This window comes from Lagenorhynchus albirostris, chromosome 13 (genome assembly GCF_949774975.1).
Source record: "Lagenorhynchus albirostris chromosome 13, mLagAlb1.1, whole genome shotgun sequence".
Lineage (NCBI taxonomy): Eukaryota > Metazoa > Chordata > Mammalia > Artiodactyla > Delphinidae > Lagenorhynchus > Lagenorhynchus albirostris.
In genome coordinates, this window is record NC_083107.1 from 31,676,198 (window position 1) to 31,703,948 (window position 27,751).

General features: G+C 39.0%; 1 protein-coding gene across 1 annotated transcript; it reads left to right on the forward strand.

Moving 5' to 3' along the window:
• The first annotated feature begins 310 nt into the window (after positions 1–310).
• Positions 311–27,751, forward strand: DNAAF10 (dynein axonemal assembly factor 10). Its single transcript, XM_060170054.1, has 8 exons — positions 311–591; positions 11,170–11,270; positions 13,759–13,889; positions 16,063–16,164; positions 18,927–19,042; positions 19,753–19,887; positions 22,525–22,622; positions 26,800–27,751. Exons 1-8 carry the CDS (start codon positions 409–411, stop codon positions 27,005–27,007), a joined length of 1,074 nt encoding a protein of 357 aa, XP_060026037.1. The 5' UTR covers positions 311–408; the 3' UTR covers positions 27,008–27,751.

The following is a 27,751-nucleotide window of genomic DNA, read 5'->3' on the forward strand; positions in this document are numbered from 1 at the left end:
TTTCCTAAGAAGTCCCGTGCAGGGGACCTGGAGCAGGAGTTTGTGTGTGTTTGTTGGGGAGGGGGAAGGGCTGTCCTAAAATATGACTGATTCTTATGGTCGCCCTCTGCCCCGCCGCTCGCAGCCAAAACTTTTGTAATCTCTAACCTGTATATGTACTAAAGGTAAAAGGTAAAGGCATAAACAAGTCTGTGTTGTTGGTGAAGAAAAATCTTCTGTGCCTTCAGTAGAGCATCCGGCATTATCTGAAACACCTAAAACCAACTTGCTAGGGCGTCTGCGGGCGCGTACGGCAAGCGGGAGGGACAAACTATTCTTGACGTTTGGAGTCTGGTTTCCAGGTTAGTGTTTTGTCAGGGTTTGTCGGCAGTGTGCCTGTTGGCGGAAGCGAAATCAATCGGCTGGACCATGTCGGCCTTCGAGAAGCCTCAGATCATCACCCATATCCAGAAGGGCCTCAATTACACGGTGTTTGACTGTAAGTGGGTGCCCTGCAGCGCCAAATTTGTGACCATGGGCAACTTCGCACGCGGCACCGGCGTCATTCAGCTGTATGAGATCCAGCAGGGGGACCTAAAGCTGCTTCGGGAGGTAGGTGCCGGCTCGAGACTGCCCAGTTCCAAGATCTGGGACTGCCGTTGGGGGGAGAGTGCGGATCTTGGGGGTCGGGGGGGGGAGTCTGTATTCCTTTTGGCCAAAGCGTTTGCTCAGCGTCCCCCCAGAGCTCCGCTCGAGCTGCGCGGGAGAAGCTAAGCTGACCGAGATTGAGGAATACTTCAGAGGCAAAACGCTTTGGTTGGAGACTTGAATTCTCGTCGGGCTAGTTCATCCGCGCGCCGCGGGTCCCTTCCTCCAGCCACCCCAGAGCCACTCGCCCAGTTTAGCGCGAGGCCCGTGGAAGTGACGTAACGACTTCCTGTTTAAATTCGAGGCCTTTCTGGGCAGCGCGCAGTTGTTTGTCGAGAGTCTGTTAATAGGTACAAGTTAGTAAAATGCTTTTTCAGACAAGCAGAGCCAAAGCAGGCACTGGACTGCCTGCTATGTAATCGGAGGAGACAATCTAACAACAATTATTCATTCAACAAGTATCAGCTGATTGCTTGGTATTCCCAGGCATGTAAATAACAACGTCCCCGATATCATGGACTTTATTTTCTAGTGAGAGAGAGAATCAGTTAAAGAATCAAACCAATGATACATAAAACACAAACCGAGATGAATTCTCTAACCTAAAGGAACACGGTTCTTTGAGAGTAAGCAAAAACAAAAAAACAGATTTGGGTTGAGTAGAAGCTAACTAGGCCAAATTAGGAGTAGAGGATAGCTCCAGAGGAAGCAGCTCAGCGATAGGTGACACATTTATCTCCTTCAGAAACAAAAAGAGTAGTAAGCAGGGACCAGACATTGCAAGAGCTGTAGGTCATTTAAAAGATTTATGCCTTTCTTTGTAAGAAAAATGGGACATCACTGAAGGGCTTTAAGCAGGGTGTGGCACGATCAGGTTTACAAGTTTTGTAAAAGATTACTAGTGAAAGAATTGGAGAATAACTATACTAAATAACACTTTTATACCTGTTTACAGTTTTTTAAATGTCTTTATTTGGGTTGCCTGAAAAAAAAAAAGATCAGTCATACTCAGATGTTTAGAGTCCTAATAGACTGCAGGGAAGTCTGTAACTCCAGGGACCAAAAGCTATGGAGAGAATCTGCTTGGAGGAGTTACGGCTTTTAGGGCTTAAACTGGTAGGTAAAGGGTGAATACACTTGCAATAGGAAGGATTACATTCGAAGGTACATAAGGCTCATCCCACTTTAAATTTCTATGAATGCCACTTTTCTTGTTCAGTTTGTCTTCTCTAGCCAGGCACTCTACTCCTAAACATGGCTTGTTCTTTTCTACCTTTCCTTATGTTGTTCATCACTTAGTCCCCAGTCAACACAAAGTAACTTTTCTTTACATTGCATTCCTATGGTACTTATTATCTGTGCCAGAAATAGCTCATTCTGTCCCATGTATCTCTAATTAGATTGTAAGCTCCCGGAGAGTAAGGACAGTAGTTCTTTCTTTAATGTGTTATGTAAGAAGCAGCCGCTCAATAAATTACTTGTTAAAAGAATGAGTAAATTTATGTCTGTAAAAAAATATAACTTGGGACATTTAAATATTGGTTTATTGATGATCATTAATCACTTGGGGTCAGGAGTTGGAACAAATAGGAAACATTGGAATTGCAGAAAGAAAAGTGAATTATTAGGAACAAATACTAGTCAAAGCTTAACCAGAGAGTATCTATAGACTCCTGACTTCTTTTTATAAGGCTGTATGACTTGGGTACATTTCAGGAATACACTTGTTATGTAAAGAGAAACAGTGCTCTTTGTCTATTCTAGAGATTCTGGAAGATTCTAGCAGGTTTTTTTTTTTAATAACTTTGCTTTTTAATGAAAGTAATGTGTGTTCATGATAGAATATACCAAAAATATAGATAGGAAAAAGGAGAAAAGTAATGTCACCCATCTCAACACTAGGAGTAACCACTTTTTATATTTTTGCCTATATCCTTTGGCTCTTCTCTTTTTCTACCATAAACTGTCCATTGAGAACCTGTCATTTCAAGGTACTACGCTAAAGAAGAACCAAAGATATTTGAAAGGTGAGTCCCTCCTCCTAAAGAACCTACTGTCTAAAGAGAGGATAAAACAAATGCACAAACAAATTTGAGAGCTTACATTGTATTTACCTGTGATGATGCAGTGGAAAGAATATAGGTTAAATACAATCTCAGTGATTCTCAACTCTTACTGTGCATCAGGATCACCCGAATGTGTATTGCTGCTATTGTGGTGTGTGTGTGTGTGTGTGTGTGTGTGTGTGTGTCTGTGTCTGTCTGTGTGTCTGTGTTTCTGTGTGTTTTAAAATATTCGTGCCTTGGTCCCACCCCTAGAAATTCTGATGCACTGGGACTCTCGCCTCTAGACTAGAGTGAGTCCTGGACATCGGTTTTTTGTTTTGTTTTTTTTACATCGGTATTTTTTAAACTTCCACCAGGTGATTCTAATAAGTACTAGGGTTGACTATCATTGGGCTAGATGAATTATTTGCTAAAATATTAGGAACCATACTTGATTATATCCTTGTAGAATTCAAGTCTTGTCCAAGATAAAATGAAGGAAGCAAATGGGTATTTGTTGGTGCCTCCTTATCTTGTTACTAAGCAGATAGATAGGGAGTGAAGGCAGGGCCTTTATATATGGTTAAGCAGTTTGTTGAAATGCACACAGGTGTCTGGCCAAGGGTTCAAGAGAGAGCTGTAATCCATCTCTGTCTCTCATCAAGCCTTGCGTGTGTGAGACTTCCCTCAGCCCATAGCGGGCACCTGTTTTTCTAATTGGCCCAAAGGACTAGGGGTGGCCCTGCAAAGTGGAATCACAGTTGGGGTTGGTTACACTTTAAAAATTAGTAATAGGCTAATAAAGTTCTGCTTTTTTAGCCCCTGTGCAGCAGAGTTCACTGCTTGTTAACATTTGGGTGACTAAACCTTTTAACGTTAATTAAGTGGTGCCAGGATGTGGCGGAGGAGACACTGACAAGCTGTACTAGACCCACCCACAGACAGAACAAAAATAGCTCTGCTGGGAATTATGGATCCTGGGCTTCCTTAGTCAGGTTAACTTATTAGAGCAAAGAGAACCAACAGCTAGGTCAAATATGCTCATCACTGATGGTCATTTTCAGTATCATATGGCAAAAGTTAATATATACTAATTTTCTTTGTGGGACAAATTTCGCAAAATAGATCTTTATTTTTTTTACCCAGTTTTCCAACAAGAAAAGTTTTAAGTGTTTGCTGAATTCTTTGCATCTTTCCTTTTCCAAAGGTAAAAGATTTAACAGGGACAGGGAGGGGGCCCTTTTATGAGCTATAAAAAAAATTAGCTTCATTCCAGTGTCCTCTTAATTTAGCTACTATTATGATTTCCATGAATGTCTAAGGAAAGAGCAAACACCTCTGCTTTTTTAAGTCCACTTGCCAGCATAGCTCAGCCTTTCTGAGCAAAGTGCAGCCCTCGCTGCAGTGCAGATGACAAGTTGCTTATACATTTGAGTTTATTTTTCAGTAGGTTTCTATATTTTGAGTTTAATTTGATTCTTGCAGAACAGACCACTAGTACCTATAAATCTTTGATATAAGTATACAAGGATAAAAGAGATTTGATTTAAGGATGAATCAGGGAAGCATGAATACCATATATTTGTATTTTATAAAGACATGTATACACTACCAAACGTAAGGTAGATAGCTAGTGGGAAGCAGCCGCAGAGCACAGGGAGATCAGCTCGGTGCTTTGTGACCGCCTGGAGGGGTGGCATAGGGAGGGTGAGAGGGAGGGAGACGCAAGAGGGAAGAGATATGGGAACATATGTATATGTATAACTGATTCACTTTGTTATAAAGCAGAAACTAACACACCATTGTAAAGCAATTATACTCCAATAAAGATGTAAAAAAAAAAAAATAAAGACATGAATGAAGGTAAAACCAAAGGACACAAATCTGAAAGTAGGTTTAATTCAGGCCTCATTTACTTCACCAGTCTAGTTCAGGATTGGAACATTTCTTTGGTACTTCTGATGACTCAGGTTGACAGAATGGGGGCTACATAAGAAAATGTTTATTTAATTGATTTACATACAGGCCTGGAGACAACGTAGTTTAGTGGAAGGAGCTTGGAATCTACTTGGCTCTGGGGACCTTGGGCAAGTCACTTAGTCCTCCGAGCCTGTCCCTCATCTGGAAAGGGGTGTCTCAAACACTTAGTTTGCAGTTGCATGTGTTAGAAAGAGAAAGGATGGTCTAGTACAGAAGAGCATCCAGAATAGTGTCTGATACATTAGTGTTCCATGTATGGGTGCCATTTTCATTATTGCATATAAACAACACCGGAAACTGTACAGTCTGTCAGGTGAAAACATGGTGGGAGAAATAGGAACATGACCTCTGGCAGTGGTTTCTCTCTCCCCAGCGCTAGGACTGAGCGATTAATCCATGTTCATTTATACTTTCTTTTAACAAATGTTGAGCACCATCTACATGTTGAGCAAGTTGGGCACGGCCCCATTCCCCTGGTACTCATTCTAGAAAGGGAGGAGATAGGTAATTGAATGAATACAAGAATTTTGTTGATAAGTGAAATGAAGATTAAAGAGGGCAAGTGATAGTGATTTGGGGGTTTCACTTCAGATTTGGAAGGGTAGGGAAGGCCTCTTAGAGGTGGTAACATTTAAACTGAAATCTGAGTTGGGAGAGGACATGATGACCTGAGGGAAGGGCAATCGGGGCAGTGGGAACAGTAAATGCAAATTCCCTGAGGTAGAAGTGACTTCAGTGAATCTGAAGAACAAAAAGCCGCAGGTGTGGCTGGAGTGTGGAAGGGGAGAAACAGGAAATGAGGTCAAAGAGACAGGCAAGGTCAGACTTCAAAGGGCTTTGTACATTTTATATACCACAGGCCTTTGTACTACTCTTGTGAGTCTGTGCCTCTAAATGTAGATACATGTTGTTTCATTTCATTCATTGTATTTGCAATAAAACCCACTTTTAGAATCTGCGATGACAAATGTGAAACTAGTATAGGGCCCATGATGTAATGGAATGGTTCCCAGTTTGGTTTCTCCTAAGGTAGGAATTCTCAGATGTGTTCAGGTGTCAGAACATCTGGACATTATGGTGCTGTTTTTAGAACACCATGAAATATTGCAATAATCAGTTCCATCTCTACACAAGGAAGGGTTTTCCCAGCAGAAAAATCTGACTATATTATACATACTCTGATCTTTAGGTCACAAGAAGTAACCATACATAAAATTTTTAATCCTCATTTCCAGGTTTTCTTATTGGTTTTTATTAGCTAGTATTTCCTAATAGACAAGCTAAAAAAATTACTGAAGAAAACCTAAATTTGAGTAAAACATATCCATTAGCTGTGTGTGTGTGAGAGAGAGAGAGAGAGAAAGAGAATTTATGTTGGTACTGGAAGATCAGTGGTTCCAGTTGCATGGTTTCTCTATTCCAAAGGGCCTAAAGGCAAAAGTTAGGTAAAGCCATAACAGGAAAGCTTTTGCTTCCCAATTTTTTATTAGCAGCAGTAAACTCTTAGAACTGTGTGCTTACTGTAGGGACTGAAAAGTAGGGGTCAGCTTTTATCTCTTCCATGGCCTAAGAAGAATAGAGATCCGACCAGAGGCTCCCGGGGATAGCAGTGGAATTACAGGAAGCAGAATGCTCTAGCTGGTGGAAGAGAAGAAAATGGGTGACCAGTCTTCCCAGGGCTACTTGGGGAAGAATTTTCCCAGAGAGTTATATCAGTGTATGGTGCAAGCCCTCCTGCAGCTCTTAATACCCGAATCCCTGGAAGCATATTCCTGTCCATCAGGGCCCGCCTGTTTCTTGCCTGAGAGGCCTGTCTTCACCCTCTGCCTTAGATCATGGGAGCCATTATCAGTGACTTGGTGCTGGGGGAGACAAATGGGAGGAAGGGGTGGGTAGCTATTTTATCAGTTGGCCTCAGTTGGAAGTCTGAATTAGTTTAGCCAAAAAAAAGTGTGTTCTAATAGTGTGATTAGGTGATTAGCTACAGTGATTAATTAGTTAATTAAGGATGATTAGCTATATCACTACTTTTTTTTTTTTTTAAGCAAAGCTTTCCTTTTTTTAAAAAAATTATTTTTGGCTGTGTTGGCTCTTCGTTGTTACGTGCTGGCTTTCTCTAGTTGCGGCGAGCGGGGGCTACTCTTTATTGCGGTGCGTGGGCTTCTCATTGCGGTGGCTTCTCTTGTGGCGGAGCACGGGCTCTAGGCAATGGGCTTCAGTAGTTGTGGCACGTGGGCTCAGTAGTTGTGGCTCACGGGCTGTAGAGCGCAGGCTCAGTAGTTGTGGCGCACAGGCTTAGTTGCTCTGCGGCATGTGGGATCTTCCCGGACTAGGGATCAAACCTGTGTCCCCTGCATTGGCAGGCAGATTCTTAACCACTGCGCCACTAGGGAAGTCCGCTATATCACTATTAATATGTTATTTCAGGTACTTTTATTTGGGGGAGGGGATGGTGAGGAGAACATAAGTGATTTGGAGTTGGAAACTGTCTGCTTTGTTAAATTGACAAGATTTTGATCTCCATGCTGCCCCATTGTGAGATAGGTTTTTCATAAAATTGGAAAAATAGCTGAAATAAATGAATATCAGTTTTCTGGTGTAGTGAATAACTGATGCTCTCCTGGACCACCTATATTAAAAAGGAGAAAAATAACATTCTGTGGTTTTGTGCTTCTCATCAATACGGTCTTTTACAACCGTGTTATTATAGGCGACTGATTAAACCCAATTTAATCAAAGTTTACCAGACAATTCCAAGGAGGCTGTGAATGCTTTATTATAGACCAGGCTACATAGTAACTGCTAATTTATCCAGATCCCAAACAGTGATAAAGCTCAGCAAGGTGGGAGTTTCCAAAGCCCTGGAGCATATGTTGATGGCTTTTGAATCATTAAGGAAAAGTTCAGTTATAGTTTGTGTTACGTGAATTTTATTTTCTTCTTTGAAAATTGCTATGTATATCCTATGTGGAAATGCCCAACCAAACATTGAAAGTGGCGGGAAATTATTTTCACAAAATATGTGAATCGGACCCACCCTGGTGGGGTGGGGGGTTGAAGATTGGCTCAGCAACTGAAGGGTTACAAGAGGAGGTGCCCTAGAAACTGGGGACATCTGTGGAGGGGAAAAAAGTTCATCCGGATATACTGCTAAGTGAAAAAACATCAAGTTAACGAACAATATATTATGACCCTCTGCATATTAAAACAAATCTATATGTGGTTGTCAATGTGTAGAAAAGGGTCTAGAAGAATGGGAATTACTTCTGAGGCATGTCGAAGGGAAACTTACTTTTCATCCTTCAGTCTTTGGTTTTGTTTGAATTTTTTTAAATTTTATTTATTTATTTATTTTATATACCAGGTTCTTATCAGTTATCTATTTTATACATAGTAGTGTATATATGTCAATCCCAATCTCCCATTTCCCCCCTGCTCGCTTTCCCCCCTTGGTGTCCATATGTTTGTTCTCTACATCTGTGTCTCTATTTCTGCCTTGCAAACCGGTTCATCTGTACCATTTTTCTAGATTCCACAGTTTTGTTTGAATTTCTGTAGGGAACACGTATTACTTTTGTGAATGTTAGGAATAAAAAAATTAAAATAAATTAATTTAAAAAATTTAAAAAAAAGATTGTAAGAAACTAAATAAGAGAAATTGTTTTGCCCTGTTGAGGCTGACAGTAAGTGGAAGGTGCTATTATACATCTAGAGTGTGGTGTGGGGCAGCCCTCAATTCCATATTGCCTAGAGTTTCCGGGGACCAAGGCAGCCAGACAGGTAGACTCCAAGAGAGACTGATTCAGTGACTTGGGCAGGTGGAGTTTGCATGTGGTTGTTTTAATGATGTGATTACAGTTGATCCTTGTACAGTATGGGTTTGAATTGCATGGGTCACTTATACTCAGGTATTTTTTAAGAGTAAATACTACAGTACTACACAGTTCAAGGCTGGTTGAATCCACGGTTGCAGAGGAACCTCAGATACAGAGGGCTGACTATAAGTTATATGTAGATTAACTCCTGTGCTGTTCAAGGGTCAACTGTTATATATAATACTTGGAGCAATAGTTTTGTTTTTGTTTTTTGGTCGCACTGTGTGGCTTGTAGAATCTTACTTCCTCCACCAGGGTTTGGACCCGGGCCCTCGGCAGTGAAAGCACAGAGTCCTAACCCCTGGACTGCCAGGGAACTCCCAATAGCCTTTCAAATTAAAGAAACCTCAAAAGATTGGCTAATCCATGCTGATAGCAGTGCCTTTGGTGCACACAGGTATACAAATCTCTGTGTGCTGAAGGGGTCTCAGAGGACATAACCATTCTCAGTTTATAGGGTTTTGCAGGGAAAACTATAAGAGACGCATAAGCATTTTTGTTTCTTTAGTCACTTGGAAAGAATAATACCTTCATTTTGTCCTTGTTCTTTGGGGATCTTAAAGAAGAATACCACATTAAATGCTGAAATCTGCATATTTGCAAACCAGTGAAGATGTTAGAGGTGCCAGCATTTGAATGTCTCATTAGCGAGGTGAGAGGAAAGGCAAAACTCATCCTTTGGACATACAGGCATACCTCCTTTTATTGCACTTCTCTTTATTGCATTCGCAGATACTGCATTTTTTACAAATTGCGGGGTTTTGGTAACCCTGTGTTGACCAAGTCTATCGACGCCATTTTTCCAATAGCACTTGCTCACTTTGTGTCTGTGTCACATTTTGGTAATTCTCACAATATATTTGTTCTGGTGATCTGTGATCAGTGATCTTTGATGTTACTGTTGTAATTGTTTTGGGGTGCCACGAATCACACCCCGACAAGACTGCAAACTTAATTGGTAAATGTTGTATGTGTTCTGACTGCTCCACTGACTGGCCTTTCCCCGTCCCTCTCCCTCTCCTTGGGCTCCTTATTTCCTGAGACACAACAATATTGAAATTAGCCCCTCAACGGCCTCTAAGTGTTCAGGTGAAAGGAAGAGTCATAGGTCTCTCACTTTAAATCAAAAACTAAGAATGTTTAAGCTCAGGGAGGAAGGCATGTTGAAAGCCGAAATAGGCCAGAAGCTGGGCCTCTTTCACCAAACAGTTAGCCAAGTTGTGAACGCAGAGGAAAAGTCCTCGAAGGAAGTTAAAAGTTCTCCAGTGAACACACGAATGTCTCCATAACATAAAAGTACAAGATGAAGCAGCTAGTGCTGATGTAGAATCTACAGCAAGTTGTCCAGAAGGTCTAGCTGAGATAATTCATGAGGGAGGGCACACTAAACAACAGATTTTCAGTGCAGATGAAGCAGCATTCTATTGGGAAAAGGTGCCAAGTAGGACTTGCATAGCTAGAAAGAAGAAGGCAATGCCTGGCTTCAGAGGACAAGCTGACTTTCTTGTTAGGGGCTAATACAGCTGGTGACTCTAATTTTAAGCCAGTGCTCATTGACCATTCTGAAAATCCTAGTGCCTTTAAGAATTATGCTAAATCTATTCTGGCTGTGCTTTATAAATGGGATAATAAAGCCTGGATAACAGCACATCTGTTTACAACATATTTTACTGAGTATTTTAAGCCCACTGTTGAGACCTACTGCTCAGGAAAAAAATGCCTTTCAAAATACTACTGCTCATTGACAATTCACCTGGTCACCCAAGAGCTCTGATAGAGATGTACCCATGAGGTTAACATTATTTTCATGCCTGCTAGCACAACATCCATTTTGCAGCCCATGGATTAAGGAGTAATTCCAACTTTCAAGTCTTATTATTTAAGAAATACGTTTCGTAAGGCTATAGCTGCCATAGCTAATGATTCATCTGATGGATCTGGACAAAGTAAATTGAAAACCTTCTGGAAAGGATTCACCATTCTAAATGCCATTAAGAACGTTAGTGATTCATGGAAGGAGGTCAGAATTTCAACATGAACAGGAGTTTGAAAGAAGTTGATTCCAACCCTCATGGATGACCTTGAGGGGTTCAGGACTTCAGTGGAGGAAGTAATTGCAGTTGCGGTGGAAATAGCAAGAGAACTAGAATTAGAAATGGAGCCTGAAGATGTGACTGAATTGCTGCAATCTTATGAGAGAACATTAATGGATAAGGAGTTGCTTCTTAATGGATGAGCAAAGAAAGTGGTTAGCATTTTTTAGCAATAAAGTATTTTTTATTTAAGGTATGTACATTGTCTTTTTAGACATAATGCTGTTGCACGGCTACAGTATAGAATAAACATAACTTTTACATGCACTGAGAAACTTAAAAAGTCATGTGACCTGCTTTATTGCAACATTTGCTTCATTGTGGTGTTCTGGAACCGAACTTGCAATATCTCTGAGGTCTGCCTGTACTTTTAAACTATACAAAAATGACTAAAGGAAAAGCATGATCATTTTTTTAAATCAGAAAACGTTTTAATTGCCTTTTTTATTGTGTGCCTTATTTAATTCCCATAATAGAGCCATAAATATCGTGGATTATGGATAGCTGCTTACATGAATAATGTATCCTCTCTCTTTCCCTTACATCAAGATTGAAAAGGCCAAACCCATTAAATGTGGAACATTTGGTGCCACGTCTTTACAGCAGAGATACTTAGCTACTGGAGATTTTGCTGGAAACCTTCATATATGGTAAGATTATCTCATCAGTGTTAAGACATGAGATAAGCAATTTTTTTGATAGTTGTGTTACTCTTCCTCTGAAAGAATTCTAACTTTGAAATGTTTTTTGTTAAATTTTAACTATTTATAAGACTATGACAGTTACCTCATATATATTTTTAGATTTCATGTTCAATATCCATTTTAAAATACTAACCTATTTTTCTTTAGCTATGTCAAATAATGTTTTTAATATTTATTTCCACACGTGCTGTTTGGTGCTAGCATTTAATATCCATATTTGTAAATAAAGGGCTCTTCCCCTCCACCATGAAGGATACAGTATATAAAAATGCTCGTGTATAACACTAAAACATTAGATATCATTTACATTTTAAAAAGATACTTGGCATTACAGAATGAAACACTGTACTTGTGTATGTTTTAATTTTTTAACATAGAACTCTCAATTCATTAAAACTTTTTCTTTTAATGCTTTAGCTGAGTACAAGTTTTTAGGAACACATCTGTTGAGTAAATCAAGATAAACCTGTTTCAAATGAGCAAAATCACAAGTGTGCCAAATGCTTTTATAATGTTCTTTTTTTAATAAATGTATTTATTTTTGGCTGCATTGGGTGTTTGTTGCTGTGCGCAGGCTTTCTCTAGTTGAGGCAGATGGGGGGCTGCTCTTCGTTGCGGTGCACGGGCTTCTCATTAAGTTGGCTTCTCATTGCGGTGGCTTCTCTCGTTGCGGAGCACTGGCTCTAGGTGCGCAGGCTCAGTAGTTGCGGCACTCGGGCTTAGTTGCTCTGCGGCATGTGGGATCTTCCCAGACCAGGGCTCGAACCCGTGTCCCCTGCATTGGCAGGTGGATTCTCAACCACTGTGCAACCAGGGAAATCCCCCAAGTGCTTTTAATTTTCGTGTTTTACCTAGAGTTATTTCCTCATATTTAAATTAGAGTTGAATGAATTGAAATTCCTCTGTAATTACTTTTCAGCAATATCTCTTAATCATGTAAAGTATACAGTAATGTTCTAGAGGAACTGTCTTCCCTACATTATGTTTTCTATTGTGTCCTTTCTTGATTCTAACTTAGAATTTGCTATTTGTAATTAAATTACATTGATATATTTATCTGTCTTAGAGTCATAATATAACATAGAATGAAGCTATTTTAATTCCCCTTGCTTTAACTACTTAATTAAGTTAGCATTTATTAGAATGCATTAGTTTTTACCTGCTGTGTCATAAACTTTCAAAGAACTTGGGAGAGAGACCAGTCTGAGTATTATTTTTTAAAATAAATATATTTCAACACAAGAATATGCAACAAATATAACGGGTGACTATCTCCCTAATAGAGCTTCCTAGTATAGTGCACGTATTACTGCTTTATTTTCATTGGTGAGTCATAATTTCATGTTAAAAGAAGTGATATTTCAAAGTCTGTGGAAACAGTAAAACAGTTCTTTTAAATAGAACCTCAGTCCTGTCTAGTCTCTTGATGCTTTCACAATTACGCCACAAAGATAAACATCATCTCTAAACTAGGTTGAACTTCTCAAATTTTGATTTGCAAGATTTTACTGATAAATCTGGGCCCAGTAATAAATTGGGATTACGTGTCATGAAGAGCTACGTTCATTAAAAAAGAAGAAATATAAGTTGTTAAAAACTGACTTGTTAAAAAGAAATGTGGAAGGAAGCTCCAGTAGAAAAGCAGAAGAGGGGGGCAAGGGCTGGGAGGCAAGAGAAGGGTGTATTAGCATAACCTACTTCAGCCACTCACCCAGCCCTGTAGTGTAGTCTTCAGACACACATAGGAGTGGGTACTTTCCTGCATTCCCTTCACTTAACTAACCTAGAATTAGACAAACTTCATCCAGTTTGACTATAATATTTATTGTGACCAGCATGATGATAAACTGAAAAATATAACTAGTTGAAAATCAGTGTGGAACTCAGTGAGAAAATAATATATTACTAAGGAAGAAAGGTATACAAAGTAAACACTGCTCATATTTTAATCTCTCAAAAGATCCCAAGATCAAACTACCAAGACTACTTTGGAAATATTCTAAATCACTTTGCATTTACTCTGTATTTAAAGCAGTGATTATCAGACCTCAGTGTACCAGAAAGTCAGCAGATTTGGGGCCCCATCCCAGAGATACTTATTCATTATGTCTGGGGAGGAGCCCGTGAATCTGCATTTATTAACGAGCATACGTGGTAATTCATGTGCAGAGGTCCTAGATCGATCATCTTTGAGGACCACTGAGGAAAGTGGGCTCAGGATTTAGAATTCCAAGTTGAATGATGACAACTCTCATTGAGGCCTTGACAGAAGCTAAAGTGGAGAGGAAAATGTGGACGTAAGTGTGTAAATTACCTTAACTGCAAAACCCTTATTTTTAAACAAAAATCTCAATATGGCATGCATTCTTAAATTTGAGTAGTATACTAAACATTTGGGGCATGTGTAAGTAAGAAGCTGTGTTCTGTTGTTTAGGAATTTGGAAGCTCCAGAGATCCCAGTATATTCTGTACAGGGCCATAAAGAAATTATAAATACTATAGATGGTGTAGGTGGACTCGGAATCGGGGAAGGGGCACCTGAAATTGTGACCGGCAGCCGAGACGGTAAGTCAGAATATGCTGTGTATTTTACTTTTTTTATTTTTAGGTAAGTCTCTGTGCAACAGTATATTCTATGTGGAAATCTTCCTCAATCCTTGATCCCCTAAACCTAACATTCTACTTTTTTGACAGGCAGGTTTGATTGCATATCCCTCAGTTGTTTCAGACTTCGGGGGTATTTCAAGTTAGAGGCATAGCACTTACTATTTTAGTTTTGAGCTAGTTCAACTATTAACAACCATAGTTTCCTCTGAACCTTGAGGATTTAAAATGTCTCTACAGGTTTTTGAGGCAGCTGATGATATACTGTGGGTGGCAGCTTTTTTCTTTCTTTGCAAAGCAGAATTAGTACTTGTGAAAATGGTCATATTGACAGCTGCTTGAACACTGCAGTTCTGTGGTCTTTCCGCTGAGCATTGTAGAAAGCTCCAAGAGCTCCAACTCTGCTTTTCCCGCCTGCAGTGACGAACAAGGGAAGGTCTTTCGGTGTCCTGAGCTGTTCTGAATGTAACAGAGTCAGAATTTTTGTTGCTTCACAAGGGATATGTAAGTGATTTGGTACCTTAGTTGGTTCAGCTAGTTTTTTAGTGGCTGCTCAAGACCATGAGGAAATTGTTTCCAAAGAAAAGTGGAATTTAATTTTCTAATAGTTTCTCAAGAGCAGCTGTGTTTTAGAAATCAGGTATTTTTTTTCCAATCATAGAAACAGTGTGGAATATAGAAGGAAAAATAACAGTCTGCTACACCAGCATAACTATTAGATTTGTTTTCCTTTCCAGTCATAGATACAGTTTTACATGTATTATCAGTGTAAATACGATTTTGTATCTTATTTATTTAATGTTTTGTCCTTAGGTAAATATTGCTGTTTCCATGTGGTTTTCATAATTATCATTTTAATGACTTCATAATATTCCATCCTGTGGATGTGTCACAGTGTCCTTAGCCATGCCCCTGTTAATGAGCATTCGATTTGCTTTAAGTTTTTGTTTATTTTGGGAGAGTGACTTTAAAATAATGAAGAAAAGATTATCATGTATATAGCTCTTTTGGAATAATCATACTTTATGATTTAAAAAAATTGTCAAACTTTCCAAAGTACCTGTTTACCTTATCAGCTACAGTAGATGAGGTAGATTTCCAGTCTACCCTACCAGCATTGATTTCCTTTTTTCTCCCCTAATTTTAGAGATAAAATGGTATTCCATTCCGACTTGTGTTAACTTCTTTCTATATTTGTTTATTAGTTAATTTTGCTTTGTGAATTGTCTATTTGTGTTCTTTTCTCATTTAACTGTTACAGACTTAATATAAATGTTATCAATTTGTATGAACCCTGTAAAATGATGTAACTCATCACATTTGTAGGAAATTTATTTCTCCTTGAAGCAGCCTTTTTAATGACCAACTTTATTTTATCCCTGATAAGTCTAGTGGAATATCTTCCCTTTTCCTGGATTTAGTATCCTTTTTTAATAATTTTTTTACCCTTTTCCTGTTCTCACTTAGGCCTTTTAGCCACTTTATTATGTCTTTGTGTTTCTCAAAGTTAGTGACACTAGCTAGTTAGTTATCGTGTAATTTGCATTAAAATGAGGGAGTTGAAATTAAATTGAGAAGAATTATTTGTTACTTTTATTAACTCCTTCTTTCTTCTTTATTGCCACGGGGAAATTAAACTTAATTGTATATGAAATGGTATTCTAAAACTCCAAATAAGAAATCGTAGACGTAAAAATTACTTTATTCATCTGCATAAGAAAAATGGCAATGATTATATGAGTAGTAAGGAAAAAGCATTAAAATGACGCCGGCTTTATTCTAAATAAATACTACATTTGTTTTAGTCTTAAACCAAGAAAGTAAGACATGATTTGAATTACATAACATTTGTGTTTGCCTTGTCAATCATATCTTGTTGATGATGACTTAGGAACAGTTGTTGGCTTTTGTGTGTATCTAGTAATCGGAAACCAAATCAGGCAGTAACATGTGGGTTATATCTCTGATATTAAGTGCAACTTGCCCAATTGGAAGTCAGAAGAATGTGAATATTTTTCAGATACTATAACATCTATAATATCTTCATGTACGTAGGAAGCCGTATGAAGAGAATGCAGAAGGAAATGTCATCATTCACTATTGAATTTTGCCAACTCACTTTTTTTAATGTCAGGAACCGTGAAGGTGTGGGACCCAAGGCAGAAAGATGACCCTGTTGCTAATATGGAACCTGTACAAGGAGAAAACAAGAGAGACTGTTGGACGGTGGCATTTGGTAACTTACTAAAGTACCCTTGCATTTGAAGTATCAGATGGTAAAAAGGACAGTGCTTCAAGAAAGTCCTAATAGTCTCTTTATAGTCTGTTTTGTGGATTATATGACAGTTTATTGAGGCAAATAGACATGGTGTTTAATGGCAGCCTCTGGGGCCTAGGTTTGAATCCTCACTGTGCTATTTATTGGTTGTGTGTCCTGGGGCAGGTTATCAAGCTTCTCTGTTTTTTGCTTGCTTCATTTATAAAATGGAAGTAACAAATAATAGTGTTGTTGTGAGGATTCAGTTAGTACATGTAAAGTGCTTAGATATTAAGTGCTCAAAAATATTTGCTGTTATTGTGTACTTCTGTTTAACTTGATAATATTGACCTAGTTTAGAACCAAATGCCATTAGTGAAACTAAGTAGAGCCTCAGATGCGAATGGTAACCTAACAAATCCTACATTTTGCTATGTACAGAGTATGTTTATTTTCTAGAAAATAGTTATGCCATTACAGAATTATTTCTTATAAAGTTGTTAACCATGTTCCTCTAGTAATATACTTAAAATGAATATTGATCTTGTAGGACTAATTGATGTTTGCCCTTGTATCTCTTACTGAGCACCAAAATTACAATCATTTTTGCTACTAAAGGATATGGGCCGGGACTTCTCTGGTGGTCCCGTGGTTAAGACTCTGCCCTCCCAGTGCAGGGGGCACAGGTTTGATCCCCTGGTCCATGAACTAAGATCCTACATGCCACACAGTGCAACCAAAGATTTAAAAAAAAAAATTAAAAAAAAGGAAGAAAGGATATGGGCCATATTTCATTTTAAACCTTTATTTTCTTGTATAATCCAGTGTAGTTAACAGACATAAAAGTGAGATTAAATTATATATGTGAACTGTTTAGCTTTTTATGTTATTTTTAAATTGAATTGTTATTTAATCAGAGGAAAGTTTTAGATTTCCGATTTTAAAAATAAATTACCATTGAAATTGAGAGGAGATTTCATTGTGTGTGTATATTAAAATTACTCTGTGTGTATATATATTACAAGCAATAATATAAACTGAAGACATGCACACTTGTGCAGAAATTTCAGAGTTAGTGTTTAGAATCATCATATAAAAATATATGTAATAATTAAAAAGTAATTAACTTTGGGTCCATTAAAGGCTTTTTATCATTGATCTAAGGGACATAAGTGCCATTTTAAATGTAGGACATTAAATTTAAAGAAAGAACATTTATCCATTGATTTGACCATTTTTTGTTTGTTTGTTTTTGTAAATGCCAAGTATGTGCATAGCTGTGGTCATACAAAGGTGAAACAGACTCATATTCTTGCCTCAAGAAGCTTGTAATTTTAATAAAGAGGGCATGCTATCTACATTAATTATAGTATGAGGTAGGAGTGATAAAAGGTCACAGAAGCATGGAAAAATGCAGAAGGAATCCCAAGGGAGTGATAACTGGAGAGGAAGAACATACTAACCTCAGACCAAGGATATGTAGCATTTGAACCACTGAAATTGGGAGGGGATTGCAAGCATTGGGAGGAAAGTACAGAGAAGGAATGGTGATAGGAATAGCCTTAAAGATGGCACAGGGCCATGGCCAGAGGTGTTTCGATGGTCTGGATGGAGGTAGTGGTAAACCTTTGGAGGCTTTTGCAAGGATGAGATGTGATCAGAGCTTTAGGAAAACTGAATTGGTGTCATGTAGGGGAGAGAGGTGAGTGGCAGAGGGAATATGAGTTCCGAAGCTCTTTGCAATATTCCAGGAAACGCGTAGGTTAGATGCAATAAGAAGGGAGCAGAGCGGGTCGATTCAGAAGATAATATTGTGGCAAAAGAAATAAAATTTGGCAGGTTTTTTGAGATGAAGAACAAGGGGAAGGATTATTTCCGAGGTGACTGAATTTTGAGGCTGAATGTAGGGTGAATGATGTTATTAATTGAAGAAGTGCCACAGAGGATATGATGGTTTGTAAAGGAAGATGGTGAGGTCAGTTTTAGACATCATGAGTTTCAGATGCTGTCGTGTCATCTCGGTGGAGCCTACGGTGGAAATGCAGGGCTGGAGTTTATAAGAAAAAGGGAGTTGCAAGCAGCAGAGAACAAAGGCATTGGGTTAAGATGCCCACAGAGCCTGGCACAGTTAACAGGGGCTTCCCTCTCACCTAACACATTTTCCTCAGCAAGAGGTACTCTGGAAAAAAAAATCCCTGGATCTGAGCAGGATGTGTTTCACTGCAGATTATAGATTTACTTTGGGTGCAGTCATCCATACAACTAAAAATACATCACAGTACACCACAGCTTATCTGAGGTTTCCTTGCAAAGACGAGATAACACCAGAACAACATTTTGCAAAATATAAATAAGTTTAAAGTAGTTTCTATTGGCATTCAAATATAGTTACTGCCAAAGAAAGCAATGGAAGCCTAGCTGTATTTATTCTACCAAATCCTACTACCATTTGAACTGTTAGTCTTTGCAAATAGAGAATAGAGAGAATTTGAAATCCAATAAACACTTTTATATATCCCTTGAGTATACAATCTCAATGAATGAGCTTTTTCTTGTAAACAATATTAGATACCAAATTAATAATCTTGATGTCCTGTCAGGGTTAATAAAATGAGATTCTACCTAATGTGATTTCTTCACCTGATTTGATACAAGTTATCTGTGTAGTTTCGTAAGTTTTTTTTTAGCAGTCTTCATATGAGCATTTATGAAGGTCTGAAATGTTGTGTTTTGATTTCCAGGCAGTGCTTACAATCAAGAGGAACGTGTAGTGTGTGCTGGCTATGACAACGGAGATATCAAGCTGTTTGATCTCAGAAATATGTCTTTACGGTGGGAGGCAAATATAAAAAATGGGGTAATGTACATTTGGATTCTTTCCAGATTCTCTGAATGTGTTTTTACCCACCCTGAACTACTACAAAAGGAAAGCTCCTCTAATAACTCATTTCAGTAAAACCCCTCTGTGCATGTATGGTTTTAACCTTTTGGGGCTTAACCTTGGAGGGTCTGATAAAAATCAGGGATGCTCTCATCAGAAAGTGAACACACACCCAGATGTGGTGTGATGTACCAGGTGAGTCACTACGCCTGTGGCCCATCTGTGGACTCCTGTGGACTATGCAGTGTGGTGTTAAAATGACCTAGTAAGAGGCCTTCTGCTAACATCAGGAAGCTTGAACTTGTAATAGCCTCCCAAGTACTTTCAGGTTTTTGGTTCCCAGGTTGTACATCTTTAGTGAAGAATGTGGTTCCCTCCTGTTTTCTCTAGTCAGCCTTGACTTAACTTTATAAAATAATTACATAATAACAGTAAAAAGCTAAATTATGGCTTTTCAAATGTACCCACGAGAACAGGGTACCCTAGATGATTTTGTGGATCTTATTAACCAAGAAGAAATTTTTATAGTTACAAGTATTTGATATATGGATTCAAAGATAAAGTGATTGTTTAAAATGCTTTCACATGAACTGATAATGTTAAAGTTGTTTTACTTAGTTTGAAAGAACCTCTTGAATTAATCATTATTAAATGAATGATCACTAATAAATATTCTCTATTTTCAGGTATGTAGCTTGGAGTTTGACAGAAAAGACATAAGTATGAATAAGTTAGTAGCTACGTCTCTGGAAGGAAAGTTTCATGTTTTTGACATGAGAACACAGCATCCAACCAAAGGTTTTGCTTCTGTTTCAGAAAAGGTAAATACGAGGGAAATGTCTTTCTATGAAGAGGAATATTCGCTATAGCTTGTTTTAGACTGATAAATAGAATGCGTCACCAAGTTCCTTCCAGGTTTTTATATGAAGGGAGCTATTTTTAATATATTGCAGGATCTTGACAAGTTTTTCTGTGCAAAGAGTACTTTTCTAAAGTTTGTCAATTTTAGACTTTTTTTTTATTATTATTGAAGTGTAGTTGATTTACAGTGTTGTGCCACTCTCTGCTAGACTTCTTGATTATAATAAAGGCCTCAGTGGGTAATGACTCTTATTTTGTAGTTTAGGAGCAATCGCAAGAAAACTAGCTGGTTTAGGAATTTGGTCAACAAAACCTAGCCTGGTGTTTCCTAATAAATATATATTTGTATTAATACCTAATTATATACTTTTAGGTATATGCCAATATGTATTCAATACTAATTATATACTTTGCAAAGTATATCAACATATATACATTATGTCATTTCATCACATTTTATTTTTATATTCCAGTTTGATATATTAAATGAGATTATTTAAAGTGCTAATCACTGTGATTGGTACATAGTAGCAATGTAAATATAAATTTATTTATTCATACATACATATATGCATACTTTGCCTTGTTCCCAATAGTATTTTAGGTAGCTTAGAGGGAAACATGTGGTATTACAACATTAGAAAAATTGATGAAGAAAGCTGCACAAATGGAAAACACTGGTTTAAAAAACTGAAGTTGATGTCTGGAGTAAGGGCATTGCATAAAATTCGTGCTGAAACATCCTGTCATTTGCAAGAGATGGGTTGGAAATGTCACTCTGAGCTTTCTTGAATATAAAAATAAAGAAAAATCAGTTACAGATTTGTAGTTTCCATAATATTAAAATATGTAAGTTGCTCAGGAAATAAAAATTCACTCCCTTGCTCCCTTTCCCTATGTCGTGGAGTCAGTAGTACTTCCCAGACCTTCCTATTTTGTCTTATTTCATTATTAAAATAATTATTATTGCATGTAAGTTACTGTTACTGCCTGATGAACTATATTCTTAAGATAACTAACTATACACTATAATATTGTTTGCCTTTGTCATTTCAGAAGTATCTGTCCGCAACATAAAGCACTTACTAAATTGTTCCAAATACAAGTGCAACACATTTCTCATTAACGGGAAATTATAGTGTGTCTCCAAAATTTTTTTGTTACGTTTAGTTAATCCAGTAATTGCTAAATCTGTCAAATACATGACTGGTATATTTTAACAAGTCATTTCCCCTCTTTTTGCTTTTTGTCAACTTCCAGGAGAAAAAGAGAAGTTTAAGCTACAAAACAAATTAAGGTTTAACAGCTTGAACCTAATCACTTGAGGACTCTCACACACTTAAAGTGTGCATTTTGAGATATGTGTTTTTCTCTGCTAATGGTTATTCTCTTAAAAGACTATTAAAATCAAATGTCAAGACTGATCATCAACTAAAATGCAAAGTGTCTTATGTGTGGCTTAGCTCAAGTTGGCTGGTCTCATTGCTTCTGTAAAGCAGAAGTCTTTCCTTCCTCCCTCCCTCCCTCTCTCTCTCTCCCTCTGCCTGTCTTGTTAAATTCTCCACAGTGAATGTAGCATTATTAGGATTGATTTACAAGCTGTTAACCTTCATCCAGTTGCCATTTCTATCCTTTTGTTTAATATGACTGATAAAGGCCTGGGCTTATTATAACCATAAACACCGTCTATAAGTCCTCCCGGTACTTATTTTGAAGACTAGACAAGTCAAATAGTGTAAATTGAAGATAAGACTCTGAGAGCTTTACATTAAAATTCATTCTGTTTATGGGAACTCTCAGTACTTTCCACTCAGTTTTGCTGTGAACATAAAACTGCTCTAAAAAAATAAAGTCTATTAAAAAGAAGTTCAATCTATCCTTTCTTTCCCTTTAGGAAGAAGTATTTCTTTGTATTTTGAGGCTTTTTTCCTCCTTAGAGTGAGCTAGAGATATTTAAATTATTTGTGTAATTTCTATGATACTATAAGGTTAAATGTTAAGACTTTTAATCTGATAATCTTTTTTTTTAATCCAGCAGAACTTTGTTTTGTAAAGCAGTAAAGAGGAATGGTTCTTTTCCTAATTCCTGATGAGCCCCTGTAACTCTCTGTAGCCATTATAAAGAGAAGTGCCAGAAAATAGTTAACTTTTATAATAGTAACTATAATTGAGGTGATAGAAGCTGTTGAAATTGTTGTTGAAGTGATAGAGGTAAAAATCTTTTTTTTTTACAGGTTTCTCTTCTAGGACGGTCTTTTTTTCCTCTATTTTATTGAAGTGTGGTTGATTTACAATGTTGTGTTAATTTCTGCTGTACAGCAAGGTGATTCAGTTAACATGTATACATTATTTTTCACATTCTTTTCCATTATGGTTTATCACAGGATATTGAATATATTTCCCTGCGCAATACAAGTAGGACCTTGTTGTTTACCATCCTGTATATAATAGTTTGCATCTGCTAATCCCAAACTCCCAATCCATCCCCCCCTCACCCCTCTTCTCCCTTGGCAACCACAAATCTGTTCTCTGTGTAGGATAGTCTTTCTTTATCATATAAACTTATAAACCACTTGTGTGCCTCTCATTCTGTTCAGGCTCATAAATCGACTGTGTGGCAGGTCCGGCACCTACCACAGAACAGAGAGCTCTTCCTGACAGCGGGAGGCGCCGGCAGCCTGCACCTCTGGAAGTAGTAAGTTCCTACCAGTGCACAGTGCTCCTTTTTAAGTTACTTGTGGGTGTAAAGTAGGATTCGATTAAACTTTTTGTCTGTTTTTCCTCCTTTGACTTGGTTCATTTTGATATGATTTTAAATTTCATGGTATTACATAAGCATTACTCTCTAAGCCTTTTTTTTACTCATATACTTATTTTATACTTTGTAAATATTAACATTCTTTTGACACACCAAATATGTATTTTAGTGACATCTCCCATATATTAGAGTAGCTCATGAACAATTCTTTTCATAGATTTGAAATCATGCTTTTTGCTAGTTTTTTTAAAAAATAGGAAAACTTTGACCAAAGGCTTTTGTGAAATATTATAATTCAGCCATTAGAGCAGTACCTCTAGAAGAAAGGAAGAGGGTTGAAATTCTTATTTTCGGTTCCTGATAATTGACTTGCCCAAGTTCAGGTAACATCACTATGATAGAATGGACACAGAGCATGAGGACCCTGATTGGTCTCCAGGAAAAGCCTTGTCATTGCGTTTGAGCGTCAGCCCTTACTATATATTTGCCTTTTCCAGTGGGCTTTTCTCTTTCCTGTAGATTCTTTCTTCTTTTCCACTTAGAAAAGACCCTTTAACATTTCTTTTAAGGTAGATTTAGTATTGAACTCTTTTAGTTTTTCCTTGTGTGAGAAGTTTTTTTATCTCTCCTTCTATTCTAAATGATAATCTTGCTGGGTAGAGTATCCTAGGTTGCAGAATTTTCCCTTGCAGAACTTTGAATATATCATGCCACTCCCTTCTGACCTGCAAAGTTTCTGCAGAAAAATTAGCTGATAGCCTTATGGGGATTCCCTTGTATATGGCTTTTTGTTTTTCTCTTGCTGCCTTTAGAATGTTTGTATACTTAATGTTATCCCAGAGATCTCTTAAACTGTTTTCATTTATTTTAAATAAATTTATTTATTTTATTTATTTATTTTTGGCTGCATTGGGTCTTCACTGCTGCACGTGGGCTTTCTCTAGTTGTGGTGAGCGGGGGCTACTCTTTGTTGCGGTGCGCGGGCTTCTCATTGCGGTGGCTTCTCTTGTTGCGGAGCATGGGCTCTAGGCATGCGGGCTTCAGTAGTTGTGGCTCATGGGCTCTAGAGCACAGGCTTAGTAGTTGTGGCGCATGGGCTTAGTTGCTCCGCGGCATGTGGGATCTTCCCAGACCAGGGCGTGAACCCGTGTCCCCTGCATTGGCAAGCGGATTCTTAACCACTGTGCCACCAGGGAAGTCACTGTTTTCATTTTTTAAGATTTGTTTTTCTTTTTGCTCTTCTAATTGGGTGATTTTCATTATCCTATTTTCCAGATCATTTATGTGTTCTTTTGTATCACTTACTGCTATTCATTCCTTTTTGTATTTTTTTTTTTTTACCTATTGAGTTCTTAATTTCTGATTGGGTCTTTTTTTTTTTTTTTTTTTTTTGCTGCATTGTGCCTTTGTTGCTGCGCACAGGCTTCTCGTTGCGATGGCTTCTCTTGTTGCGGAGCACGGGCTCTAGAGTGCAGGTTCAGTAGTTGTGGCTCACGGGCTTAGTTGCTGCATGGCATGTGGGATCTTCCTAGACCAGGGATCAAACCCGTGTCCCCTGCATTGGCAGGTGGATTCTTAACCACTGGGCCACCAGGGAAGTCCCCGATTGGGTCTTTTTATGTTTTCTAGTTCTTTGTTAAAATTTTCACGTGTACATCTATTCTTTTCCCTAATTCAGTTAACATTTTTATTACTAGTGCTTTGAATTCTTTATCTGGTAAATTATTTGTTTCATTATTTATTTTTTCAGGGGTTTTCTCTTGCCTTTTCAGTTGAGTGCAGTTCCTCCGCCTTTTCATTTTGCTTAACTTTCTCTGCCTCTATGAATTTAGTTGAAATAGTTACTTATTTAAGTCTTAAAGGGGTGTTCTCATATGGGAGGCTCTTTGGTGAGAGAGCTGGATTTGACGTGGACACAAGTTACATCTTTGGGGTGTGCTGGCAGCTATCACCCTGGTCGGAGATGTAGCTGGAGATGGAGGGGCTAGAGCTGGAGCCGCGTATGAGGTGGGATGTCCCCTCTGTTCAGTGGCCATTATTGCCCTATCAGGGTAGGGATCTGATCCCAAGTTGCTGGAACAGAAGCCAGGAGGGTCGGCCCAAGCTAGCTTTATTCTCTTAGTGTGTTTTTTCCTCCACCGGCACCCTTGCCCTGGAGTGGGAAGGTGCTGAAGCAGGTGCGGCCCGTGCGGGCTCTCGGCTTGTGTTGGCCACGCACCAAGGTCCAAGCTGTCTCTAATGCGCTGCCTGTGTAGGCGCCCACAGTTGTTTTCCCTTGCTCTGTTCAGATGTATCCACGGGTGCAAGTCCCCTTCGTCCCTCACAGCTGAGCACTGTCCCCAGCCCCCTCTGCCCCACGCTGTTGTGGAGCCACACTGCAGGGCGGCAGGGGCCTGTGTAGACTCTTGGCCTGTGTCGGGAGGGGTGAGCTGTGTGGGGCAGCGGCCGCCTTCAGAGGTACAGGCCGCTTCTGGTGTGCTGCTTGAGTGAAGAGCCAGCAAGAGGCACTGCTGCCCCACCGGCTCCGCCCTGGGGCCGCTCGCCTCTGAGTTCCAAGATCGAGTCTTTTCCCTGATCATAGCTGCCCCAGATCCTGTGCCGTGCTGTGCCGTGGAGTCAGTGGGGCTGGCGTGTTCGCTTGTCTTGGGCTGGGGCACACGCCAAGGCAGTTGTGGGAAATCCAGCAGCCACTAGGGCAGACCTTTCCGCCCTGCCTTGGGGGCAAGCCAGCATGTGGACACTCCTCACGAACAGAGCCTAGGCTTCTGACAGCCTTCCTGTTGGTCCCAGCGGCCCTCCAACCAGCCAAGGGGGCTGGTCTCCCCAACGTAGGATCTGGGGACTGGGGGCGCCCAATCTGTAGCTCTCATCAGTCACTCCCCAGGGCGGGCGTCCGCCTGTGTATTCTCCCTTTTCCTAAGTCCCCTCCCAGGGGCACAGGTCCTGACCTGATCGCTTTTCTTCCCTTCCCACTTACCTGTGTATCTCTCTTGCAGCCCTGGTTGTACAGGAGCCCTTCTGCCAGTTTCCAGTTAGTTTTCAGTGAGCTCTTAAAACTTTAATAGATGATATGGAGGATTAGAAAAAAAATCTTGATGTTATCTTCTAAATACTAAATAACTGCAGCCTCTGCCAAGAGACATGAAAAATGTTCTGTAACCTGTTTATCCATCTGAATGTTTTATTCCTTTTAAAAAATCAAAAGGGGCTTCCCTGGTGGCGCAGTGGTTGAGAGTCCGCCTGCCGATGCAGGGGACACGGGTTCGTGCCCCGGTCCGGGAAGATCCCACATGCCGCGGAGCGGCTGGGCCCGTGAGCCATGGCCGCTGAGCCTGCGCGTCCGGAGCCTGTGCTCCGCAACGGGAGAGGCCACAACAGTGAGAGGCCCGCGTACCGCAAAAAAAAAAAAAAAAAAATCAAAAGAAGGTGTAGGGTCTGTGAGGAAGAAAGAATAGAATGTTATCTGCTTATCACTACTTCTGTTTCTGTTCTGCTTCTGAGTTGCTTCATGCCTTTTAAAGTCTTGGTCTTTATTAGCACTTTTGAAATAAAGGTAGTATCATAGTTGATACCTAACAGGCTTTAAAAGACCTTCTGAGGAGGAATACCCCTGTATCCCTCCATGAGGGAGGGGTGTTCCATTTTTCCCTCTCTCAAATCTAGACCAAGTCATAGTTATGAGCTGTTAACCTTCAGCCCTTATCATTTTATAAATTTATATTTTCAGCTGATAGAAAATCAAATGTTCTAGGAGTCACTGTTTTCTTTTTTGAGGCAATGATGTCTAGAGCACCAAGTCAATTTATTAAAGAATGCTAGATCAACCTAGAACTTTCATAGTAAAAGAAAAGATACCTACTCATGCTGAACAGAAATGATGTTTAAACGTTTTTAGTAGATCGAATGCTTCTTTATGAGACTTTGGGGGGTTGGGATTGAGGTTGAAATATTGTCTCCTTATTTCCATACAACTCAATATTAGAAAGATGCCTTAAGTATTTATCAGTTCCAGTAGTCAAGTGAGAAATAAAAATAGTTATTGGAGTATATGTATAAGAATAAAATGACGAATGCTAAGACTTATCTCCTCTTAACACTTTGATCTTGTTTTCAGCGAATACCCAATTCAGCGGTCAAAGAAAGATTCCGAGGGTGTAGAGATGGGAGTTGCAGGTTCGGTCAGCCTTCTGCAGAATGTTACATTGTCTACCCAGCCCATTTCAAGTTTGGACTGGAGTCCAGATAAGAGGGGTCTGTGCATCTGTAGTTCATTTGATCAAATGGTAAGAGTACTGATTGTTACAAAACTCAACAAAATTTGATCTGAAGACTTTGGACTTGAAACCTTCCAAAGCAACACTCAGAGAATTTAGACTACGTTCTGGGATCCTCTGATTCTCATTGAACAAAGTGGGATTTGACTGATGAAAAAAGGACCCAGATGCAAACCTCTGGGCCAGCATCCCTCCGGGTGAAGGCCACATGGTGTGTCCAGCGACCGGACTGGATGGTGGTTTGCTGTTGCACATGGGGGCACCAGAGTCTCCAGCACCAACTCTGTTCCTCTCCCCTCTATTTCTAGTAAAAAGTTGAAAGTTTTCTATATTTAATTATTTTAAATTCATTTTGCATCCCCAAAGTTCCATATTCTATAATAATACTTGTGTTGCATTTTAGAGTTTACAGTTTTGTAGCAGTGACTTAATTTGGTTTAAAATAGTTTGCCTTGGTAAGACTATTGTGAATTAACCTTCATAAATAAATACACTTTGAGACATTTCAGTGTCAGTAAATCTCTGTAAAGAACATTACTTTATAAAATACCAAAATGACATGATCAGCCAAGATTTAGGCCATTGTTTTCGACCATTTAACTCATAAAATGAAATACTGTGATTGACAGAGACCTCTTTTTTAACTTAAAAAACAGGAGTTGAATTCCTGAGACTTTCTGGTTGTTGATTGTGGTTATGTTGTTTGAGATGTATAAGACTGTGGGGATTTTGTAGCCTTGTTTTTTTGTCAAACTTTCTAATATATTTTGTGAATAAATTTTGTTTTTGAAA

Excerpts from the sequence above, each read along its gene's own strand:
- DNAAF10 (XM_060170054.1), top strand. The coding sequence starts at position 409 with ATGTCGGCCTTCGAGAAGCCTCAGATCATCACCCATATCCAGAAGGGC. Across the intron at positions 11,271-13,758 it reads GCTGGAAACCTTCATATATG|GAATTTGGAAGCTCCAGAGA; the intron begins GTAAGATTATCT and ends TCTGTTGTTTAG. Across the intron at positions 16,165-18,926 it reads CTGTTGGACGGTGGCATTTG|GCAGTGCTTACAATCAAGAG; the intron begins GTAACTTACTAA and ends TTTGATTTCCAG.